Source organism: Fusarium keratoplasticum, chromosome 8 (assembly GCF_025433545.1).
Source record: "Fusarium keratoplasticum isolate Fu6.1 chromosome 8, whole genome shotgun sequence".
NCBI classification, from domain to species: domain Eukaryota; kingdom Fungi; phylum Ascomycota; class Sordariomycetes; order Hypocreales; family Nectriaceae; genus Fusarium; species Fusarium keratoplasticum.
In genome coordinates this window covers 1,753,931-1,775,588 of record NC_070536.1, presented here as the reverse complement: position 1 = coordinate 1,775,588, position 21,658 = coordinate 1,753,931, and the positions used below count along the sequence as shown (strand labels likewise).

General features: G+C 55.0%; 3 protein-coding genes across 3 annotated transcripts; 1 reads left to right on the top strand and 2 right to left on the bottom strand.

Moving 5' to 3' along the window:
* Positions 1-4,231: 4,231 nt before the first annotated feature.
* On the bottom strand, positions 4,232-5,732 carry NCS57_01037200 (Homeobox domain-containing protein; the record flags this gene model as incomplete). Its single annotated transcript, XM_053060118.1, has 3 exons — positions 4,232-4,500; positions 4,631-5,465; positions 5,520-5,732. The coding sequence occupies 3 exons, from the start codon at positions 5,730-5,732 to the stop codon at positions 4,232-4,234; spliced, it is 1,317 nt and encodes a 438-aa protein (XP_052910512.1).
* Positions 5,733-15,934: 10,202 nt separating this feature from the next.
* NCS57_01037100 (uncharacterized protein) lies at positions 15,935-19,102 on the bottom strand (the record flags this gene model as incomplete). The annotated part of the gene is made up of 5 exons (XM_053060117.1): positions 15,935-18,341; positions 18,395-18,424; positions 18,479-18,789; positions 18,846-18,953; positions 19,019-19,102. The coding sequence occupies 5 exons, from the start codon at positions 19,100-19,102 to the stop codon at positions 15,935-15,937; spliced, it is 2,940 nt and encodes a 979-aa protein (XP_052910511.1).
* A 692-nt stretch (positions 19,103-19,794) lies between these two features.
* On the top strand, positions 19,795-21,645 carry NCS57_01037000 (Protein PBN1; the record flags this gene model as incomplete). Its single annotated transcript, XM_053060116.1, has 3 exons — positions 19,795-20,342; positions 20,398-20,455; positions 20,512-21,645. Exons 1-3 carry the CDS (start codon positions 20,050-20,052, stop codon positions 21,643-21,645), a joined length of 1,485 nt encoding a protein of 494 aa, XP_052910510.1. The 5' UTR covers positions 19,795-20,049.
* Positions 21,646-21,658: the final 13 nt, after the last annotated feature.

Genomic DNA, 21,658 nt, shown 5'->3' with positions numbered 1-21,658 from the left:
ACGGCCATGGTCCCCAAATCATGCTTGTTATTCCCTATCAAGCCAGCAGCAAGCCCTCACACCACCAACACTTGTGGCGACGTCGCACGGGGCTGACCACTGGCAGTAGAGCGAGCATACCGCCGGGTGACTTGCTTGAGCAGCCAGCCGCATTGAGAAGCGGTGGCTGATGACCCGTCTTGCTTTCACTTTGCGGGATGAACAGGCACACACGCACGCACGAGCCAATTGTCAAAAAGTCAATTCATTCCCAGGGTCAGCTTAAACTTAGAATCTAGGAACAGGACGGACCGACCTTCTATGATAACTCAAGAAGAGATCGACGAGAAGGGCACCCCTGCGCCACCAACGTTGAGTTGGTTGGCTGCTAACCCTGTTTTTTTTGTCTCCTCCTGATGCAACGACAAGGTCAGCTTCCCATGGGCCTCGCCTCTCAGATAGGTAAAACGGCCATGGATCAAGTCAGCCATGTTGCTCTTTTCTGCGTTGCCACGCGGGAGACACGCCCAACCATGTCTCATGTCTCAAACCCTCGCGGGTGACCATGAGGACATCACCGGGGGCCGTGTCTCTGTATGGCTGCCCGAAATAGCTTGCTGAACTGTGGTGCCGTCATCAACACTGATAGACGGAGCCAAAAGAGATGAAGAAAACGGGGTGCATCAAGACATGCAGCCAGACGTGAGACAGCGCCCGGGCACATTATCCTCTGAGACATCCAGGACTGTCAACTGCCTCTTTCTCAGGCGCCCGCCTTGCCCTATTGAGGCCCAAGTGTCTCGCTGTCATTCAGCCACGCGGCTGGTGCGCCCCAGCTCCATGGACGAGGAGAGAGGGATGAGGAGAGCCACCGGGGCTATCCTTGTCGATCCGCCAGCACCACACGCTGCCTTTGGGCAAAAGGAAAACACTGCGCGCTATGCTGGGTGCAAGTGAATTGAAAGATCTACAAGTCCCTGGGCCAATATCTCAAGGGTCAGCCCAAACCCTTGACAACTCGAGCCTGTCTTGATGGCAGGTTTCGTCATGAATCATATTAATCTCCGCAGCATCTGAGGGTTCCCCCAGCCTCGACCTTAGCGAGCCGTTGGTTGTGTTTCTCGAAACTGAAACTCCTCGTCCAGCTAGAAGCAGAAACAAAGAAACATGTATGCCGAAAGGAGATACGCCTCCCCAGCCGACCTGTCAACGGCGCCTTGCCCAAGCCCGCCACAGGTCTGCAGCAGACGCCCCCTCCCCCTTCCTAACCATCTGCCGCGGCGAACGAACGAATGAACCCCCGGTCCATCTCGTGTCGTCTGGTTCGCCTGTTAACTCCGAAAGAGACCTAGGTGCGATGGATGTGCATTGGCGGATGATGACGTCGAGATAGCGGCATAGCAGTGACAAACGACTCGGAAGCGAGGGTCTGTCATTGTCATCAGAGTGTCATGCCTGAGACTAGTTGATTCAACACGAGATCAGAGGGTTCCATGCCGAGACAAGCGTCGAGTGAACTCACAGGGAAGGGCTTTGACCACCTCGCTCACATGAATGACTGAATGCACAACACGTACATACAGCAACTGACATTGTTTACACGCTCTGGCCTGGTCTGGCCTGGTCTGGCTTGTCCAGAACTGGCTCTTCCTTCTCGGCCCGCAACCAACTGGACGTCACCCACGGCACAGGGTCACTTGGCAGCCACCACCAACTCCGGGATGATAATCCTGTTCCTCTTGGATGCATCTGATGCATCTGCCGTCCTGCCCTGACAGCGTGGTTGATGCTTGTTTCCACGCCATTCTCTTGTCGTCTGTTTGCTGGGCCCCCATCTTGAGAGGAGCCATATTAGGCCCGCCTGCATACATACTGTGCCCTTCAACTCCATCCTACCGGCCGGTCAGCAAGCCCTGCCTGCCGGAGAGGGTTCCCCCCCTCACCGGTGAACTTGACATGTTTCATGGCACTGCGAGCATCCCTGATCCCAGGCTGGGCGCATGCGTAGATCGTTCGACTCCGTCTACTTGCTGCGAATGGTTGTCTAGACCAAGGACAGTCCAGTCAGTGGCAGATCCCCTCACGGCATTCACGGCTCAGGCTCCCGTTTGGAACCCCGTCTAGCCCTGTCTAGCCCATTTTCTCAAGTGCCGTTCCTACTCTACTCTGCTGTACTGGCCTGTACCGCATCTCGGCCGCTCGCTCAGGTGGTCATGACCCAGTCGTGACAGCATCAGCATCAGCATCAGCATCAGCAGCATCGGTGTCAGTGTAATCATTGTCAAACTCTGGGAAGCGACAACGCTCAGACAGTAGGGTCGTCTTTACGGAACCATGCCGCGCCAGATGCGTCAAACCGTTCATCGAGTTCCGCCATGTTGTCAGGAACTGTTTCTGTCTTACCGAGTTCAAGGACAATCAATCAATGCCTCCACAACTTGGCCCCCAGCCCAGTTGTCTCTTGTCTGATGAGCCGCCTTTTCCATTCCCATGGCTTTAACCTCGCAGTCTCGTCTTCTTTCTACCCCGTTCAGCCACAATCCTTTCTCGGCACCATGCATTCTGCTGTAGCGGCGGCGCTGACCCAGCGCCTTGTGAAGTCATGGATATGCTGTCTTTTATGCATTCGCGCGAACCCCCCTCCCCCCTCCTCCTCTCTGCCCGTGCCGCACGACATGCACACCCTCTTTCTTGTTAGGTTGTCACACAGCCCCGGAGAATCTCCGTCTTGGATCTGTATCATCCGAGATGCGTGGTGACAGAAAGAGGAGGGTTGCTTTGAACAAGACCTCGCGAATCTCGGACACCTGAAAGGCGAAGTTTGTTCGCTCATCACTCACCGTTGAATAACCAACCATGCATCCACCACCGCCAAGAGGCTGAACCCTTTCCACCCCCAACGGTTACTGTCCAGTCGATAGTACGGTTCAGTGCCTGCCTCTCGCCTTTCGCCTCCCGCAAGCCAGCACACGCCTCCCGGAATACTACAGTACGGCACTCACTCCCCCACGGGCTTCCATCGTGAGCCCGATGCCTCTTGTCCTCCCTTGGGTCTGTGGCTCTAAAGATGGACTAGCCGCTGCCGCTATAGTCGACCGGTCGTCAAACCACCCCCGCTGGGGATCCGCCATCCCCTCACCTCCACTCACCTCCCCAAATCTGGATTGGGGGACACTCAGGTGGTCGTGAGGCCATATGATGTCGTACTGAAGGTAGCAGTGACTGTAAGGTAAGACTGCCCATCACCAGGGGAGGGGAGGGGAGGGCGAGGGTGAGGGGGGTGGTGGATCACGAGCTGGGAGCTTACAACCACCAGAGGATCTTGTGCCCACTGAGGAGACGACGTCTTAGTCGGTTGTCCAGTAAATTAAGTCTTTGATGCACAGACTGGTCGTAAGCTTCTGCTGTCAAAAAAACAAGACAGACCCAGAAGAGGAGACACGGGCTTATTGTTGGTTCGTCCACGGGAGATTTTCGCCCCCCCTTTTCTATGAGGTCCCTTGACTGATGATTGAAGGGTCGAGCGAGCGAGCAAGCGAGGGTGATGATGATGATTGTGGAAATCTAGTGAACCAAGGCGTCTGGGTCGCCTGTCGTTGCACTCTCTCTTATTGTGTGAGCCCCTGTAGGTTGCCCGTGAGGTATCTAGGTAATCTTTGTTGCCCTGTTTCTTGCCCTGCCTTGCCTGGCCCCCCTACCCTTCCAGAGAGGATCATGACCTTGATCCAAATCCAAAATCAAAATCCCAAAATAAAACGCTATTGCCGTGTATGTTGCGTCTTTGTCGTCTCTGTGGCGTTGATAATCGATGTCGCTTCCTTCGTACCATACCATATCATCCAATACCATAAAGTACCCGCCCCAGTGGCTGGGTTCCAATCATCCATGGATGGAAACCAACCAACCGCGCCCCTTCTCCACTTAAAAAACATGAAATCGGTAATCTCCCTTGCGCATAAAAATGGGATATCCCGTCGCCAAGCGCGTCTGTGGACTAAAACAACCAAACCCACCCCCCCAACAAGAAGAAGAAGCAAAAGTAAAAAAAAAAAAAAAAAAGAAAGAAGAAAAAAAAGAGCCGCTGTTCTCATACCCAAAATGTCTCGTGTCAAAAGTAATAAGCCCAAGGGGGAGTCGCTCCAGAGAATTAAGAGGTCGGGAGAGGACCAAAGAAAAGAAAGAAGTAAATAAAAACGGTACTGCAGCGTGGGTGGGCGCCTGCAGCCTCCCTTGACTTGGCCTAGTCGCAAAACTAGACGCTGCCCCTGCCCATGGCATTGCCCGTTCTACGCTGGCTCAGCGTCTCGAGATCCTCGTCGTAGGTGGCGCCCTCCCCGTCGCTCAGGGGTCCGACCGGCTCCCGCTTGCCGTGCTCAAAGTCGCCGCGTTCCGTGGTGGCGAGGATTTTCATGTCACCGCCGCCGCGGGCGCCCGTCATGGCGTCAGATTCGGCGCGCGCATTGTTGATCATGGTCGGCAGCTGGCGACGTCGAGCGTTGATGAACCAGTTGGAGATTTGATCTGTGGGTGTAGCCGTTAGTTTCCAGACAACTCTACTCTGCTGCACATCACAGTAGCTCCCCCACCCACGTGGATCGGATCGACGTGGTGGGCATGTACTGTTCTGTATGAACCAGGATTCTCAACTTACTCATCTGTAGTCCCGTCTGTCGCATGAGCTCCTGCTTCTCGTCCTCGGTGGGATAAGGGTGCTGGAGGTGCGCCACAAACCAAGCCCTGAGCTTGTCCGTAGTCTCCTTGGGCAAGTTGCCTCTTCGCTTCCGCTGCTTGTTGTCTCCGTTGAGGCTCGAAGGGCCCATCTCCCCGAACCGCACAAAATCTTGATAGGGAGTGTTGTAGCCGCTTGCAGTAAACGGTGTCCGGTCAAACGAGTGAGCAGATCCTGCAGATAGTGACTGGTATCGGGTTGGGTGGTGATAAGGATAGCCGTAGTTGGGCTCGCGGTAGGCCGAGGGCACGGCTTCAGGGACAGGCGCCCCTGAGTGGGGAGGCATCGGGGGATGCGAGCTTCGATAACCCTCCACCGGTGGTGGAACACGGTTTACGGGAGCTGCTTCTCGTTCCATCGCCCGCGGCGGGGGGAGACTGGGAAGTGCTGGTCGAGGTTCTACCCTCTCGTTCACCTCCATTGTAGCACGGTGAGGAGTCGATCCGTTTGCGAGATACGGACTCGTTCTGGCCGGCCCCCAGTTATCCTGCGCTCCCGGCTGCATAGGGAGATTTGGTGAGATTTGTCGTGGTGATGCTCGGTCGGGGCTGTATAGAAGGCGCGGTACTTGGCGTGCTCTCTCATTTTCCTGCTCGCGCTCCATCGACAATCTCCTCCTCTTGCTAGCATTGGGCGAGTGTACATATTGCGGTGATGCTGAATTCATGGGTGGTGCGCCCAGAGGGCCACCTGCTGAGGGTGGCTTTGCATTGAGGTCTTGCGGTGGTTGAGGTTGAAGTTGTAGTTCCGGGAAAGCCTGGGAGAGGTCAGCTGGGGGCACTTCGTCTTCTCTCGTCCGCGCTTAGTCTACCTGTCGGATGGAGGGCAGAGCCACTCTGTCGTTCTCGGTTCTCGGCCGGAGAGAATAGTCGGGGCATCGGTTGGCCTCCCAGGGGCGGGGCATGCCGAAGGAGGGATGAGAAGAGGGGGATGCTGTGGCAAGCATAGACATTTTGGCAGTTGCTGGAGCAGTTTCTTGTGGTGTTGTTTCAGACTGTTTTGACAGTGAACGGCTATCTTCCATAACAAGACGGCCAGTCAGGCAAGAACAAACCGCGCAGCGGCCAATTCCCTTTCAGGTGTTAATAGGGGAGGACTCGGACGCGGGTGGAGGCCGTCATGAGGAGGCACTGGTGGTGGTACCTTTGATTATTATACAAAGTTGAAGGCGAGAAGTAGACCCAAAGGTTGAACGATCGTCTTGCTGGAAAGCTCCAGTGCAGATGAATAGAGCCAGAAGATGGTTGTTGGGTAAAGAGCGAAGTCCGTCACACAGTCTCAAACAGGTCCAATACCGGTCGTGATAGAGAGGGATGGCGGCCAAGGGAAGAAGTGTTGGTCTTGAACAACGATGGGCAGGCCGGGATCATGTGCTTGCAGGTGGTGGGAGGCCCAAGCCTTTTGTATATCAGGGATACTGTGGCGGCTCAATGGTGTCGACGACAGACAGTTGATCCTCCAGAGTCCGTCCAGCTTAGAGTGGGGGGCGCTTGGTCGTGGCCTAGATAGGAAATGCCAAAGGATGCAGGGCCATAAACAGTCTGAGCGGAGAATTTCAGAGTGGTCAGGGCTCAACTGGAGAAGTGGTTGTATTAGTGAAACCGACTCGTCCAAGCCACAGACGACGACGTGGGAACAAAGCGTTGTGAACTGGGATGCCGGGTCTTTAAAACAAGACTTCTGCTCGACGTCTTGTGGAGGAAACGGCTGACGGGGAGGCTAAACCAGAAATGGACCAAGTATGCGAAGCTTGAGCAGGGAACACGGGGCGATCAGGGAGCCAGGGGAGTCGAGGGGACGGGGCCAGATGAAGAAACAAATGCCCTTGTCCACGGTGCCGGGCGTGGTATCCTTCAGGTCAAGAGAAACGTCACCAGTCCTAAAAGACAAATGAGAGCTTTGACAGGCTCATGGTGGTTGCTGGGATGACCCTACCAGGGGTGGCTGCTGGCATGGAGCAGGGGTTCAGTCGAACCGCCAAGGACCTCCCACGCTGGGCTGCTGGCTTCTCGATTTAGGAACTCCATTTCGAGAACCCAGGTCCACCGTGGCTGACACACCATGGCGTGGGAGAGAGCTGCTGCTGGCAGCCTTGACTGTGGAGTGTGGAGTGGTGTCAGTTCTCGCCGCTGGCTCCCACCCCCAGCTGTCCGTCCCTAGCATGTCGGTAGGTGTTGTGCTGTAGGTAGCGTTGCCAGACTCGGAGCCAAGACGGTTGAGAACGTGCCATGAATGGGATTGTCCTACGCGAGGACCAGACCGGGTCTTGGGGTGGCATTGCATATGCGTCTTAACTTGCACACGCATACCGGACGGAAGTGGGCATATCTGGACGCCTTGTTGCATGTGCTGCTATGCTCGTTGCTCTTCTCGACCAGCCAGTCCGACCGACATGAACAGCCAGCTCGAGTCGTCCGCACCGCCTCGTCGTCGTTGGGCATCATGTCTCCCCAAGTCGGTCAGCCCTTCTCAACGTTACCAAGCCTCTGTGGCTGCGCGCTAGATGTTGGACCTATGTGGTTGAGAGACGTTGAAAGTCAGAGGCCACTGGGACGACTATCTGCTGTGAGGCGATCACGAGGTTGCGCGCGACGCTCTGACCCATGCCGATGGGTTTCGGGCTTGGTGTTATTAGAGTTTATGGATGACGGGTGATGGTGTTGCTCGAACGGTTGCCGTTGCACTCGTTTTGGCTTGCCCTCCTCCTCTTCCCTCCCCCTCCTTCGCCTCTCTCTCTGTGCTGTCTGTGTCTGACCTCTCACTAACACGGCACCCAGCCAGATGAAGCTGAGGAAACGCTAAAGTGGAAACCTCGATATTTGACGGCCTGTCACGTCCGCATTCGCTGCGGCTAGGGGAGACGCTAGGGCGGCTACACACCCGCCACCCACGATGGCATCTGCAGGCCTGTAGGGCCATGATTCAAGCGTTGCCATCGGGTTCGCCGCCGTCGCGCAAGCAATTACAGCCAGTACCGCGTTGTGGATCGATCAATTGAGCGCCGGTCCTCTTTCTCCTGTCTCTGGACTCCGGACCCTTGACTCTCGGTTGAGCAAGCGAGCCGCAGTAGTCGTAGACAGGCGCCGTAGTCCCGTCTCTGCTTGAAGCTGGACCAGCCGATCCCACGTAGCAGGTACCGTCCTGGACAAGCCATGGGCTCCCGGCACTCGTCGTGTGTTCGGTAACCAGTGTGGGGTTGTTGAACGTAGTAGGGAATGCCTTGCTTTTGTCGAGTGTTTGCTTCTTGAGTCCCAGCGCCCAGTGTTTGAAGGGGGGGCGCCAACCCAGGCGAGTCAGCCCAGAACACCCACTCAGGCGCCAGGATTTGATATGATTGAGCCGCGGCTTCAGCGGTAGCGCAGAGGCGGGAGGCCCGTGGCGTCGACGGGCAGTCCAGGCCCAAGTCCCTGGGTCTTGGGATTTAGGCCCATGTTCCATGATTATCTTTTCTCCAAGACCAAACGCCTCCTCTAACGAAAGAAGGAGTCCATCGCAAAGCAAAATCACACTTGGAGTTTCTGGAAATGGCGGTAATTATGAAGGCCGCGCTTGTTGGGCGAACCAGCGGTAGCCTGGGACGATAACCTTGGAAACAATCTCGCAGCCTCTAGCCTCTAGCATGGCTCTGGCACAACAGTGAGACAGGACCCGGGTGGGTTTGTCAGCCAAACTCAGTGTTGCGATTGGCTTCTCAAGTTGTACGATCGTCGCGAAGATCCCACGGCGCCAGAACAGATTAGGGTCGCCTCCGCTGCTGGGATGTGCATTCTGCCCGCGAACGATTGGCTCTTCAGAAAGACGTTTGAGCTGGGATCGCAACATGGTAGGCTGGTTTCGCTGAGGGCTCCGCAGAGGTGCACAGAAGCAGCAGGTACTCGAACATGTACCGTAGCATTGCCAGGCCTCGCAGGCCCTGCCACCGACGACGGTCAAAGTCATGCTGGGCCCTAGCACCTGGATCTTGTCCGTTGGAGAATATCACACAGGAACGGGGGTGTTTACTGAAACTGAGAACTGAGACTTTCACAGCGGGAGCTTGTTCCTGGCGTGCGTACCTGAGCTTGGCATCAATCAGCAAGCCTCATCCAACCTGTTGCAAAGCTTGTCCAGTGGGAACTTTGTGCATGCGGATTTGCTTTTCGATCTGAGTTTTGACGCTTTGGCATCAGGACGTGCTGAGCGGAGGGAAGGGATGCGTGAGGTTGCACTGCCGTTAGTGTCGGTTCATCTTGGCTGGCGTTTCTTACGGAGGAGACGATGCCATTCCCAGGTGAGGAACGCTGGGGCAGAAACCCCACTAGGAAGGCCCACATCACGTTACCTTTCACGCCTTCCGAGTCACGGGCGTGAGAAAGAGGCCACACAGAGACGTCCAAGATGAAGGAAATTAAAATAAATTCATGCATGCTACCTGCAGTCTTTCAGCCTAACTGTAGTTGTTTTTCTGTCACCGCTCTTCGATCGACCGTATTGTACAGCAGCTTCGCACACCCTCCACCTAACTGGGCCACTTGAAGCTAAAGGCTGCCGGATAAACGGTGCGCCGCGCCCCGCTGCACCGAGTCAATCTGTGCAGGCCTGCCTTCCGACTATGTTAGTTATACCGGACATCACCCCGTCTGCACATCAAGCTTCACTTCAAAGTCTCCAAATCGTTGGAGGCATCGACCAACACCTCTTGTACCCCGTACCTCGCGGTGGTACGTGCATCCCAAAGATCTGGCAAAGGAGAGGAGAGCCAACGGTCTCCAACAACGCTTGCTTGTCTTGTCCACTGATCACTAATCGTCCTGCATGTCAGGCTGGCTCGCGTCCCACTTGGCAAGGGTCATCCGCTAGCGAAACCCTGGTTCGTCGAGTTATTCCCTTGGCGCGGACGGGTCTGCCAAAACCATTATTGCTTTATCCAATTCTATTATAGCCACAACATCCAGGATTACGACTCATCATGCCTGTTGAAATCAACCTGGGTCGATCTGTCAGGGCCGGTGGGTGCAGACTCCTCGCTCTCGGATAGATTCGTCTCAACCCGGCTCTGACAGCTGCTAGGCTCCTGGTCTACCTGCTTAGCACTTCCTCAGTCTTTCTAGGGTGCCAAACGCGCTTTGCCAACAAAAGTATTCCGGCCCCCAGGAGCCACTATCTCGTGCCAGCGCCGAGCCATATGTCGCTGATGCATATTTCTGGAGACTACGGGCCTTGATGACAGCGACCGGACTGGCGTCAACAGGGTCATCATTGGCTGCGGCATGTGTCTGTGTCCCTCTTAACTCTATGGGTCTGAACGAGGGGACGCTGGATGCGCATCCTGCCAGATGATTTCCCTTCCATCATGGAACGAAGACATGGTCTGCAGCCTCCAGCGTCGCACTTCTGTGGATGACCATGCTTTCAACGCAGATCATGCTCCGTACTGTCAACCTCAAGCAGTGTCATGAGCTGGGCTTTCATTGGTCATGTCGGCTAGGTGCAACTGGATCCCTACGACAATCCCTTGGTCTACCCACATCTGTCAAAACCATCCAAGCAACGGAGACAACTTCCCAATCCTTCCGGTTTCCTACGCACTGACAGCGAGTGCCCAGGGGTACGTGACGATCATCCAGCCTCTGATCGTAACAATTCTCAAGACCTTGGCAATTGCTCAGGCACTTTCGCGCACCTGCCGCTCACGTCGGTAGCCGCTATCAAACAGCCCGTCCATCCAGTTGCTCCGGGTTGACAAGCAGCCTGTTCCGCTGGAATCTTCGCAAGACTTGCGGCAAGGTGCACTCAATACATTGTCTTGGTGCAGCTCTCCAGCCGTTGTGTGGCCTCAGCCGGGTCCACGCCTTGTCCACCATGCACAACATCCTCCCGAGCAGAAAGAGGGTGGTTTCTTGGGCGCCATCGTCTTGGATTGACCCACAGATATTGTGCCCGCTACCTATGCAGCCTACACATGATTCGTCCTAGCACCGCGATTAATGCTCATGCATTGGGCACATCTTTTCCACATCTTGTTCATGCGAACCCTGGCAGTTAAGCAAGGCGCCGTGCCTCCTGTCGTACCCCGCATGGTCCTTTCTTGACATCTCACCCGGGGTGAGACGACTCCAGTTGTTTGTGGAAACTCCTCTCTCTGAGGCCGTTACATATGGGCGCTGGGCTGCATGCTTCTGATCACCTCCTCGGTGTCAGCCCAAAGGGGAAACTGAGGCTTCAGGGATGCATTCGCAAGATGGGCTCGACTAGGCATAGAGCCGTCTCCTTCCCGGGATCCTGACCTGCCTGGCCTCCAAGCACACCACTCACGCAGGCAGGAGGTCACAGCCGACGACAAATGACCCGGCGGCAGAGCCCGTTAGTCGGGAGGGGCTTCCAGGGCACCCTAGTCGGACATCCAGCTCTTGGGACCTGGTGGGCCTAGAAACCAACACATCTGGCCGCCGAGCAGATCTGGCTTTTGACACATTTTGCGGGACACCCCAGTCTCATCTCTGTGTCACCATCCATCATGCTTCCACCAACGATCGATCAGCACACGTTGTGCAGAAAAGTCTCCGCCCAAAGTCGACAGACAGGCAAGCTTGATAGAACTCACCGCCCTGCATGAGTTCATCGTGTTTGCCATACCAGATCTGAGTCGGTGCTCCGACACACGTCTTGTCTTCTTGCACGAGCACAGCACAGCACTGAGCGAGCAATCGAAACCTGCCTGTCCTGTACAAGGAGGCGTGGGGGGGTTCTCTGCCATATGTGCCAAGACCCCGTAGCGGCTACTCCTGGCAGGAAAAAGCAATCATGGCCGTCCACGAAGCCATGCGAGCTAATGTCGCCCCTGGCCTTCACGGTCAAGATCGTAAGTTGTCAATGCCCAACTGATTGGGTGTCGTCGACAACTGCGCGGTCGCTAATCTTGCGTTTGCCCGACCATCCTCCACCATCGTGACCTGCATGCGCCGGCAAGTTTACGATATCAACGGCTTGCTGCACGTTGAACGCCTTTAGGACACGGCAGAAGGCATTCGGCAGTCTCGCGCGCTGTCAATAGCCTACGGAGGAGGATGACGATGCTTGCACGATTTGATTTGATGTCCTGCTTCCTCCCACAGACACCAGGGATCCCTCGACGATGTTCCAACTTATGTGTATGTTTCGAGATGGAATCGAAAGCTCATACTTGACGATATGACCATTCAAATTGGGTCCGACTCATTCCGAAACGCGATGCTTTTCTTTCCGCCTCGAAGAAGCTGCCCCTTGAACAAGAATTCGCAGGTAATATACTGGTAGATCCAGAGAGGGCTGGGAGAGAATGCGGTTTCAGGGAACAAGCATGTACAGGTCTTCCTTATACGACTCTGTCAAACTGCTACACAAGGAAAAGCGGTGACGATGCAGGTTCGTCAACTTCTCCTTCGAGGAATGCACCTTCATCCTCGGGCGGAGACATGGACTCTGACTTTCTCCATCTGGCTCGCAGCTCTCGGATCAGAAGGGCTCCGAGACGAGCCTAGTGCAGATGTGATGTCGAGACAGGACTCGTTCCACACCGGTCATGCCCAAGGTAACCTTCGGAGAAGAGTGCAAAGGATCCATGCATGTCATTGATTGTCTTGCTTGGAGCAGAGGTCATTCACTCACATGTCAACTCTCAGCTAAGGGGCAATAGGGCCAAGATGGCAAAGGTACCATGCAGGCAATGTGAACTGCATACGACAAAGGTCCAAAAGCATGACTCGTCGGTCAAGTTCTCGCTTGAGGTGTCATCAGCCATGCCCGAGACCATGCCGTACTGTATGTGCCTTGGCTGGTCAAAGCATAAAACGACTTTCCAATCGAGGAGGTGGAGTTGGTTCCGTCCGTTCAGGCGACGTGGGCGGGTTCGACTAGGGACGCCCACAACAGCCACTCTCCCCTACAATTAAAACATCCGGCACGGTAAAGTGTCATTCCAAGCAGGGATGTCCCCTGCTCAACAGACCCTCTGCAGCTGGCCAGATGGATCAACTGCCACTTTAGATCCCCTGCATTGGACTCTTCATCGGCGTTCGACCCAACACGGCTGTCGACAGGACGAGGGACGCGGCTATTGCGTTTCTTTTTTTCAAAGCCCTGGCTCGAGCCCCAGCCCCAGACCCAGACAGACTCAGTCAAGTCGTCAACAAGTCTCAGGACAGGGTTGACGTTGGCGGCACCACACACAAACAAATCCTCGTCGAGACATCCATTTGTCGCCAGAGCGGGACCAGCCCCCTCTTGATCGAACGACACTTGCTCCAAAGTAGCACTCAGATTCTGCTCGACACTATTCTTGCTCGGCCCTGAGGCGCAGCGTGGCATAAACTTGCACCTGTCTCGGGTAATAGTTATCCTTCCGCTTCCGGGTAATGGTTATCCTCCTGCTTCCTTGCTCACCTACACGACGGTGTCAGGACACACAACAGAACAGGCCTGATCCATTGCCTCTACTATTTTCCAAGTTCATGCTCAAGCCGGGCCCAAGCATGCCACGCTCTAGTGCCTTCTCCCGCATGGCATCCCGCGTGGAGGATGGGGGGCAATGTGTATTAGCAGCCACGGAGCAAGAGTGATGATGCGTGGGAGACTCGAGACGGGATGTCGAGCTCTAAACTCGTCGTCTGATGTTGATGCACATTGGCGGAGCAGCTCGTCTTTGGAAGCTTCCTACAGGATACAGTGTTGGCTGCACTTGCAAGGACATATCTTCTTGAGATGTTACCAGAGCTTCTGAGAGGCTAAGCGTTTACCTCTAGACTACCAACTAGTCAGCCCTAGAGCTGAGTGGCCGGTCATCAGCGAGCGAGGGAAGAGACAAGAGTCTCGTGGAGCTTGCAGTACGAGAGAACAAGGCCTCTTCTACTGGTCGCGTGTCGTCGAGTGGGATTCGCTCGCATTCCTTCTTTCTTGCCTTCCTTTTTTTCTTTTTCCTTTCCCCATCGTCGGTTTCATGTTGTTTTGTCATGTTATCTGCATCTTATCGACTGATATTGTTAACATTGTTTGTTGCCGACATTTGTGAAAGATGACAACCATGGGTGTCATGGTAAGCACCTGGTTCAGCTTGCATGGCTTCACCACGCTTTTGGAGAATGAAAGGGCGTGATGAAGGCCTTTCTGGGCTAGGACGATCGGATAATGCAGCGATTCTGAAACTCGCGGCTCCGGCAGGCAACAAAGCCACGACCAGGTGGTTGGCCGTAACCCTTGTTGACGGCTTCCAACCGATGAGCCTATTTTGGGTCAAGAAACCATCCCGAGTCTGGAGGACCATCTATGTATGGAATGGGAGGAACTGGCTTGCCCATGCCCACGCTCGCCTGTGGCACAATATTGATTATTGACGGGCAGAAGCAATGACTGCCAGGGCTAGGACACTGGTTCAACCCAATGGGGCGCTAATGCCGACAACAGGAGGCCTTCATCAGCAATCGAATCGGCGTCGATGGAGCAAAACCTACCTGCCCTGTCCAGCCCAGCCCAGCCCAGCTCGGGTACCTTATTCTTCAGGTCAAGGCTGTGCCTCTGACCTGGACTGTCATGGACCGTGGCACCCTGGATCTTTCAGGCCCAAGCGTCCTGTCAAACACCAAACCCATCAAGCCGTGGCCAGGGCCAGGCTTCCCATGGCCCCAGACCACGGCCCCTTTCCCCGGTTCGGCCTCTTGGTCGGCCGTTTTCATGTTCGCCTACGCCCGTGCCCGCGCCTGTGCCTGTCCATCCCAGCCCTGCCCTGCCTGAGAGAGGAGGAGCTGAGCGTCGTCGCTGAACTCTGGATGCTGGATGCTGGACAATAATGCTGGTTGGATGACGGGAATCTCTGACCCTTCCAATGCCGGTACCTGGCCCGTCGATTATGATAATCAGATCACCCGCCCTGTAGGCCGGCCGCCCCGAGTTCCCCGGCTGAAGCTCTGCCCGTCCGATGTAAGCATTGATAGCACCATCCATATTCCGCTGAGCTATAGGATAGGTTAGGTAGGTGGCTGTTCATTCACCTAGGTACGCTGACCGAGGCCATCCACGTACGTACCGCACCAGACAGACAACGCTACTCTGACGGGCAACGGATAACGGCCCCTTTCCCACCAGAAGCAAAGACGACGACGACGACGACGACGGACTCGACTCTGCGTTGCATCGTCTGGCTGTTACGTGACATTTCTCTGTCCAGTCCAGTCCAGTTCAGCCCAGCCCAGCAAAGTTGCATGATTTCTTCTCTTCCTCCTGCTTGCTTCCCCCCGGCCCCTTTTACCCTTCCCTCCCCCCCTCTCCTCCTCTCCCCCATTGGAGTCCCAATCACGGACGCACTAACCCACGACAGCTTCACAATACAAACGTCCGTGGGGTTTCGCCCTCCTGTCTGTCTGTCTGTCTGACTGACTGTCTCCTGCTGCCCTGGACGGCCCTGTATCTTCCCGCTTGACCGTATATCCCCGGCGCGTCCGTAGATCCCCTTTTGCCATGCCGCGCTTGTCGCACCTTGTATTACTGGCTGCTTGCGTCTGCTGCGCCTACGGCTCCCTCCCTCCCTCCATCTCTTCTTTGTCTGTTTCTCTGCTAGAAGTGTCTTCCCATGTCTCTTCCTCTGCCCGTTGCACGCCGTCCTGTGCCTCGTCACACCGAGAGGCCCGGGTTCTGGAAAGTCGCGACAAGCCCCTTGTTGGGTAGTCGGCCGCCGCATCAGACTCTGTCCTTTCCGCCGCGTTGTTTCACTTATGCAACGAATGACTTGGCCTACCGGTTGACCGCGTGCGAAAACGAGGTCTTTGCCGCCTTACACGACGCCATCAGCTGCGGTATCTGGTATGCAGTGTTGCCACAACGAACCCGTGAACTACACAGGCGGAGGGAGAGGCCCAGCAGACCGCCATAGAGCAAGGTACTCGTCATCATAGCAATTTGTACACGGGATTCTGGTTCTGCATGAGTAAAGTGAACGTGCAGTGCAACATGCAAGATGTAGGGTAGAACATAAGGGAGAAAAAGTGGCATCCCTCTTGACCACATGGGCAAGTTGATGCTATCGAGAAGTTAAAGACTTTGTAAGACAATGCTTTCTTTCATCGCTCCCCAACCTGTTCCTTATCCAAGAACCAGAATCTCATGCCGAACCCCGTGCTCTAATGCTCCCGAGTACCTAACCTCCTTTTAATATCAACGCCGCAGATGACATGACAACTACATGCACCTCAGAATCATAATCCGTAGAGCCCATCAAAGTTATGCCCGTCGAAACATCTTGTTCAAGATCCCTCCTCCACGTCCCCTCCTGGGAAGGTCATCTGGTGATGGCGCTGCCCTGATCTCCTTGCCCTTTCCTGTCATCTGGGGGCTACCCTCGCCGCCAGTTTGCTCATCACTTCGACCAACCTCGACATACTCATCCGACTCTCGGTCCAGGTATGCCCGGTCAAAGTAGCCATCGGCCGCCAACTTGGAGTGTCCAGGCTCGTAAGTTGTCGCTGGTGGTCCTGCTGCCTGAGCGTCTCGAATCTTTGTCAAGCCACGGTCCAGGTATTCTACCATTTGTGCCTTGGTAACAAAATTGTCATCATCGGACCTTCCAGCAACCGGGCCATTAACATCCTGTGCTTTCTTGTATAATGCCGGGAACCGATCTTGGAATTCGTTTTCCAGCTCCTTCTCGTGCTCCTCCAATGCCGTGGTGCGTTCTTCATTTTGCCCAGGCGATGTGCCTAGATGGCGCAACTGGTCCTCCCTCTCCAGCCGAGACAGAAGGTTGGCAAACTCTTGCTGGTTGACTGATGCGTCTGCTTGGCTAGTGATTGCCGTGGACTGGGCCTCTCCTACACCCTCGAGACCCTGTGTGTCCTGGCTGCGGTAGATGTGCTTCGCGAACGAGTCGCTGAATTCGCGGTAATGGCCCTTTAGAATGAAGCAGTGCCCATTCCAGCCACAGGCCCAGAGCTTCTCCAGCAGGATTTCGGCTGACGGACATTCCCATGGAGTTTCAAGACCACGCGAGTAAAATACAATGGTCCTTGCCCGCTGCCAGTGGGAGAACGCCCTCCTGCTCTGTGCATCGGCAAAGGCCCGCTCAATCATATCCAAAGATGCAGGCCGCAAGAAGGATTGCGGAGCCCGCAGGTGGATCGCACCCTTGATGTGTGATCTTTGGTACTCTGATAATGATCGGAGATCAAGGAGCAGTGCCTGTCCTGGCAACGATATATCTAGAAGCTCACTGAGATTTGCGGGCAATATCATGCGTGGCCCTTCGTGAGTCTGAACTTTCGAATCCTCGATTCTGAGTGACGCGAATCGTTGGGCGAACGCATCCCTCTCTCTTCGGTGATGGAACCAAACCTCAACATGCCAGGGCTCGACGCCGAGATTCGAGGCAAAGAACGCCTTTTGCCCATCGTTTGGCAGTGGCTCGGTTTGATAGTATTCTTCAAGACGCCTTTCCACGTGAGGCGAGAACTTCTTTGGCTCAGGAACGTCAGCTCCAAATGTAGTGCGTCGAAGAGCTTGCTGTTGGTTCATGATCATCTGCCTCGTCAAACTTCCGCCAAATCCTAGAGAGGAGGATGATTGCTGCCTCTGCAATGTAGAAAGAGAGGTTGCCGAGTGCATAGACCTCATTGGTTGTGGCGGTACACTCTGAGAGGGTGATCCGGGTTGTGATGGCGGATAGAGAGGAGAGAGCTGTTGGATCGGTGAAAGGGCCGTCCTGACAACTGGGCCAGCTGTTTGCCTGCCATAGGCCGGATCCCTAAAGGCACCCATTTGCCCTGCTAGTCCAGTAGTCTCTGTCGGTGCAAAAGTGGTACCGGAGACGCCAGAGACAAATGAAGCGCCATCATTCTCGGTTGGGTATGGATTCGTAGGAACAAAGACCGGGACAGACTGATTGCGGGGTTTTTGAGTCATGAGGTTGTTGGAACGGATGAAGGCAACAAAAGACGTAGCATGATCCTCGGGGAGAAGGTCCCAAATGGAAACTGGCATCGACACAAGAAGCATCGTCGAGTGGCTCTTGAAGACGCCCTGGACCTTGACGTATTTGGCCATGGCGGGAAAGGCACTCAGCCACTGCTCCCAGGCGTTAATGTCCAGCCTCTGATCATCCTCCAGAGCCAAAGAGATCATAACGTGAGGGGTGTCTTCATTGGGCTCAGTAAACATATAATCGTTTCTGTTGACGGGCGCGGAGTCTGGGGCCCGGCCTGTCTCATGGCCCATGGCTGGCATTGGCAACAAATCAGGAGACGGCAAGCTATCGCCCGGTGACATCCGTGACATTTCGATACTGGGTGCCTTGTGGTTGGATGTCATCATGAAGTGCACCGGCGTTGACCGAGCCTCGAAATATTTGCCATTGATGGTGATGGGGCGGGGGTGTTTGAGTCTGGCGAGCACTTCGGCATGAAGCATGGCAGCTGAGAAAGCTCTAAGCCGCCATTCTTGAAGGACTTCGATGAGAGCATTGGTAAACGAATAACGTCCAGGGTCTGGGGCAATGGCATCCCAACTCGATGCCGATATTGTCTCAGTAATACTGGAGCCATTGGGAAATGTCGCGCTGGCGGCCCCAGCGCAGCAATCTAGGAGAATGAGAACGTCCGATAATGACCGTTCAAGAAGGGTCTGGATTGCGGACCATCTGTGATAAGTTAGAACCCTAATCGGTTTTACAGAGAGACAAGCAAGACTTACTGTAGCCACGGTGAATTGGGCTCTCGAGTTCTAATACATATCAGGACCCATGTTGAGGCTATTACGGGTTCACTCTTTACTCACGCGCACCAGGTACTTTGCCTGGATTCGTCGATCCTAGCATGGCCACCGTAGTAGACCACAAATAATGTATCCTGAGATTCATGCTCCTTGATGAGTTGACCGATGCGCATCATCAACTCGAGGTGAGAATTCTCAGAGGGGATGGCGAAAATATCCGTGTTGAAGCCATAGTCCTCGCTCAGACACTTTTCCAGATCCTCCAATTCAGGAATGACAAAGAGATCATCAGAGTTCCAATGCAACAAGAGTACTTGGACATTGCTGTATCTTGCAGATGATCTCCCACGGTTTGGAAAAGCCCGGGCTGCAGACTGTGGAGTGGTTAGATAATGGTAGCCAAGACTTGGTGGGGGAGGGGTAGACTAACATCTTCGAGTCTCTGGGCGAACTGGCCGATATGTTTTACATGAAAACTTGTGCGGCTTGTGTCGTGAGTTGCGGATCTGGCATGGAAATCCCCTCCACTGGGTCCGGCCTATGAAGTCATATGGTGTAAGTATAACCGACTTGCCCACTGAGACCAGCAGCAATAAGACGCACCATGGAAGGTCCGGTGCTCCTGGAACCGGGACCCTCAGCAGGCCTCCGCGAACGAATGGTTACATATGGTTGATGATCGGTCATGGCGTCTCGAGGCGTGCAGTTTCGTGCTGGAATAATTTTGACGGGCCAGCCTCAGCGGCACTTCGCCGTCAACCGTGGCACCTCAATATCGATGTCGTGATTGCAGCTTGTGGCCGCAGCGCAGACGGGTCGCTCGGGGAAATCGTCGTCTCAAAAGTGGTTCCGGGTGTCGGTATCGGTCTCGAACTCTGGATCACAACGGGATGCGGGAGTCGATGGGCATGATCTCGTCGGGGCCGTGTGTCACTGTTATGGCTTCTTTCGTGGGTGGTGTCGTAGAGGTGAAAATGTGGATGCAGGAGGAAGAAAAATGAGGCTCTGCCGTGGTATCATCTCGACGGGCGAAGAAATGGAAATGGGATGGTCGCGACTTCCTTCATTCAATCACGGAAACAGGCGACCGAGGCGGCGCTGCGGCAGGCGCAAGTTGAATCGCCCGTCGGTCCCCAGAGAGGCTTAGCGTCAATCATCTCGCGGTGACCAAAACGGAAGGGGACGAGGGGCACGAGCTGGGGTATTGGTGTACGTCGGCCAGTGCCTGCGTCGCACCGAAACCACGTGTATTCGATACTTGTCTCTTCTCTCAGCGGCCTTACGGGCCTTTTTGCTGGGGAGCTCTGACCAACCAAAGCTCCAGTAACGTCACTCTTGAGCCTGGATCCAGGGAGATCTGTTCACCAACTCGCTACCGAGCTCGACACCGAAGCAACGAAACCGGGCACCTGGGCTTGGATTTACTGCTGATTTTCCCTCTTTCTTTGGACGCTGGTCCCAGGCACCGAGCTGTTTATTGGACCACGGCTAGTCCTATTCGAGATACCGCCCGATATCTCGGTGGTGGCACGCGACAGCACATCCAGCAGTGCAGTGCAGTACAGTACAGCTTACAGCACATACCGAGCACGAGGGTATACAACACAATCCAGCTCAAAGCTCGAGTCACCGCCATGCGTGAGCGCGTTACTTTTGTGCACAAGGACCATGACCTTGACCCGGCGGCGTTGGACATTCAAGAAGCCGGGTTATCGGGTCCCCAGATCGAGACGGTCCGCCAGGACAAGCTCACCATCCCCTTCGATGAGCTGCCTCGGGAGCTCACCGACCTGCTCAAGGACTATGACTCTGTCCACGTCAGATGGGCCAGCCCCTTGAAGCTTGAAACACTGGACCCCTTCGCCTCTCGAATATCCCCAGGTCTTCACGTATACTACACTCCTACCTCATCAACCTCACATGATCAGTGAGTCGTCTACCGCCCCTGACTGGTTATCGATGCTAACAAGTTCTGAACCCAGCTCGAAATTATGTACCTGGCTTCAAAGATTCGGCCCGCTGGACTGCTCAAAGCCCGAGGTACCTCTTTTTTCTAAGCCGTTGAGTGTATTAGAAACACTGACCGAGTTCACTAGGCTTTCACCGAGCTCAAGCAAGACAGCTCCTCGACTTCCCCTTATTTCTCCTTTTACCAAGGAGTAGAAGATCTGGATTCTTTCGTTGCCACCAGTTTGCAGGAATTTTGTTCCGATGTTGACACTACCTGCAATGCTCGACTACGCAGCCTCTACATGGCTGCCAGCCTGGACTTGTCCTATGAGGCCACCACAAAGTCCCTTGTTGCCCATGCCACATGGCCGCTCCGTTCTCAAACGGTTGCTGTCCCTGCGTCTCCGGGGAGAAGAGTGGAGGTTGGCATTTTCATGAACGACAACTCTCAGCCAAACATGGAGAAGCACGAACTTGGGGTTGCTGGCGTTCTAAGTGTCCTCGGTGAGCAAAAGAAGCCTTCGCCGGCCATGTTTACTTTTCCGTCTCGGCACCGGCAGAGCGACTCTGTTTTTGGCTCCAAGTTTCTCAGCCCGACTGGCTTGCATCCTACGCTTCAGTTGAGCTTCAGCTCCAACCAGGCCCCGGGCAGCGAGGGAGAGTGTGCGCCCTACGCGTTCTTGACATTGCCCAAAACAGTTTTTGCCGATAGATATCAGTTGGATGACGACTTGTTTCTGGCCTCCAAGAACCTCACTTCATTGCGATACACGACTCTGCCCGTTGACTTGGAAGCACCTGCATACACCACCGAGACCTGGGGATCCAGTGTCCTTCTTGAACTGGGCCCTCCTGGACCCGAGAAAGATGAGCCTTGGAAGGCCGAGGTTCCGCTTCACCTGCGGTATCTTGAACCTTCTGCAAGCGGTCAAGTCGATATCGAGGTTCCGTACCCTGCTGTCTTTTGGGCATGCTCCTCGGGGGCCGAAACCCTGGAGAATCCGTTCGACCGGCTTCATGTGGGATATGACAAGCTTTTCCCTCGCGATACCGTCTTTTGGCACGTCGCTCCCCAGCCGGAGAGTGGCAGCAGGCTCATGAACCCAGTCACAGTGCCCGTACTAAAGGAGGAGGGAGCAGACTGGATCACCTCGGGCACAACAGCGGCTGTTGCTCTCGGCTTTATCTGGGTTCTGTGGAAGTTGGCCAGCGTCATGATGAAGTCCGGAGGGAAAACAAACAGGACTCGTGGCCAGGTCACCCAGAAGAAGGTCCAATAAAGGATCACACTGG